Here is a 1,633-nt window from a genome sequence, read left to right as displayed (position 1 = left end):
ACCTCAATCACACTCAAGGTCCCACACCGCTGCTCCCTAATCACACTCAAGATCCCACACCACTGCCCCCTAATTACACTCAAGATCCCACACCACTGCACCCCAATCACACTCAAGGTCCCACACCACTGCACCCTAATCACACTCAAGATCTCACACCACTGCACCCCAATCACACTCAAGATCCCACACCACTGCACCCTAATCACACCCAAGATCCCACACCACTGCACCCTAATCACACTCAAGATCCCACACCACTGCACCCTTATCACACCCAAGACCCCACACCACCGCACCCAAATCACACTCAAGACTTTCACTAGGGTAGCACATATTTGCACATATTTTGAACTTTTGTTTATTTTAGGAAATAAAAAAGGGAAAAAACCCAGAAACTGAACTGTAACCATAATATGAGGACTGGCAGCGATGAGAGTCTAGATGCCGGAGAAACATCAGCTCCTCTGGGCAGGAGTTAAGTCCCATCTCTCTCTCTCTCTCTCTATCTCATACATTCCCAAACACCACCTTTGTTATTCTCTTCAAAATATTAATAATAATAAATAATAATCTGGTGTGAATATAGTGTACTTGGGAAAACAGAGCTATGGGTATATGTGAACTCATTTTGCGAACAGTTTAGAGCTATATCTACTGTAAACTCTATTCCACAGCATAATGCTGTGCTTACTCTAGTAGGTGAAGCAAATTTGTCTTCTCATACATCTAAATTGTATGTAAATTAAAAGCATAAAAATATACTTTACACAACAGTTTCTAAACCGCATATCCAAAGCTATCAAAATCCGAAATACTTATACAAATAACGAAATATTTAATCTTTTGGTACATCAGCACCACATTGCAGCAGGCTGCTCTTCTGATATCTGAATGAGTAAGACAAACTGATTTGATCTGTAATAGCAGACAGCAAGTGACTGAAATGAAAGTGTTCTTGAACTTAACCACACCCAACATAATATTCCACCCCTTTCTGGGAGGGGAGAACATTTTGGGGCAAGTATATTAAGTCGTCTTTCTCATAGTGTGAACAGAACTGAGCGGAAGAAAACATCTGCAACAGGGGACCCCACATCAAAAACAACGGTAAATTGCATTCAGTTGTCTTCATCATTTTATGATCAGTAAACAGTTAATGGTAATTACACATTTTAGACATCGGAGCTATGAGCCTGCATATCAGTTCAATTCATTTACAATTTTACAAGTCATCAGCAGTTAGGGTGGTGGATGATGGTGCTGCAGGACAACTGAGGAGAGTGGTGAAAAAAAGTTTATATGTGTCCGCTGTGCTGGTGATCTTCTCCTGCTAGTATATGGTCTTGTTGCAAACTTAGAATAAAACGAGGATAAAAGAGATTGATACTTATTTAGATCTGGAGGGTTTTTATATTCATGCCATCTCCTCTTAGCTGCCCTGAGTTTGGTCTGTTAGCTGCAAAGAGCATCACAAAAGCAAGCATTTGAGGGAGCTGTGCATGCCGGTCTAGATGCAAGCTGACAGAGGCATGAGGTTAGAGTAGAGAAGAGAGTGTCTGTGGTGGTATTCATGTAGAGTGAGGATAACTGTTCAGAAGGGGGAAGGGTAGAGGAAATTACAGAGTAAAAG

The 1,633-nt window shown here is 41.3% G+C and overlaps 1 protein-coding gene across 1 annotated transcript in view; it reads left to right on the top strand.

Moving 5' to 3' along the window:
* The window catches only part of LOC115821773 (early nodulin-75-like), a 2,218-nt gene extending 857 nt beyond the window's left edge, over positions 1 to 1,361 (top strand). Inside the window, exons 2-3 of the mRNA XM_030785565.1 lie at positions 1 to 327; positions 1,338 to 1,361. The exon at positions 1 to 327 is cut by the window's left edge and continues 689 nt beyond it. Coding sequence (XP_030641425.1) covers positions 1 to 327; positions 1,338 to 1,361 — 351 coding nt within the window. The remainder of the gene's footprint in view (positions 328 to 1,337) is intronic.
* Positions 1,362 to 1,633: the final 272 nt, after the last annotated feature.

The sequence above is a fragment of the Chanos chanos genome, chromosome 9, assembly GCF_902362185.1.
Source record: "Chanos chanos chromosome 9, fChaCha1.1, whole genome shotgun sequence".
Taxonomy (NCBI): Eukaryota; Metazoa; Chordata; class Actinopteri; order Gonorynchiformes; family Chanidae; genus Chanos; species Chanos chanos.
This window is presented reverse-complemented; position numbering and strand designations above follow the sequence as displayed.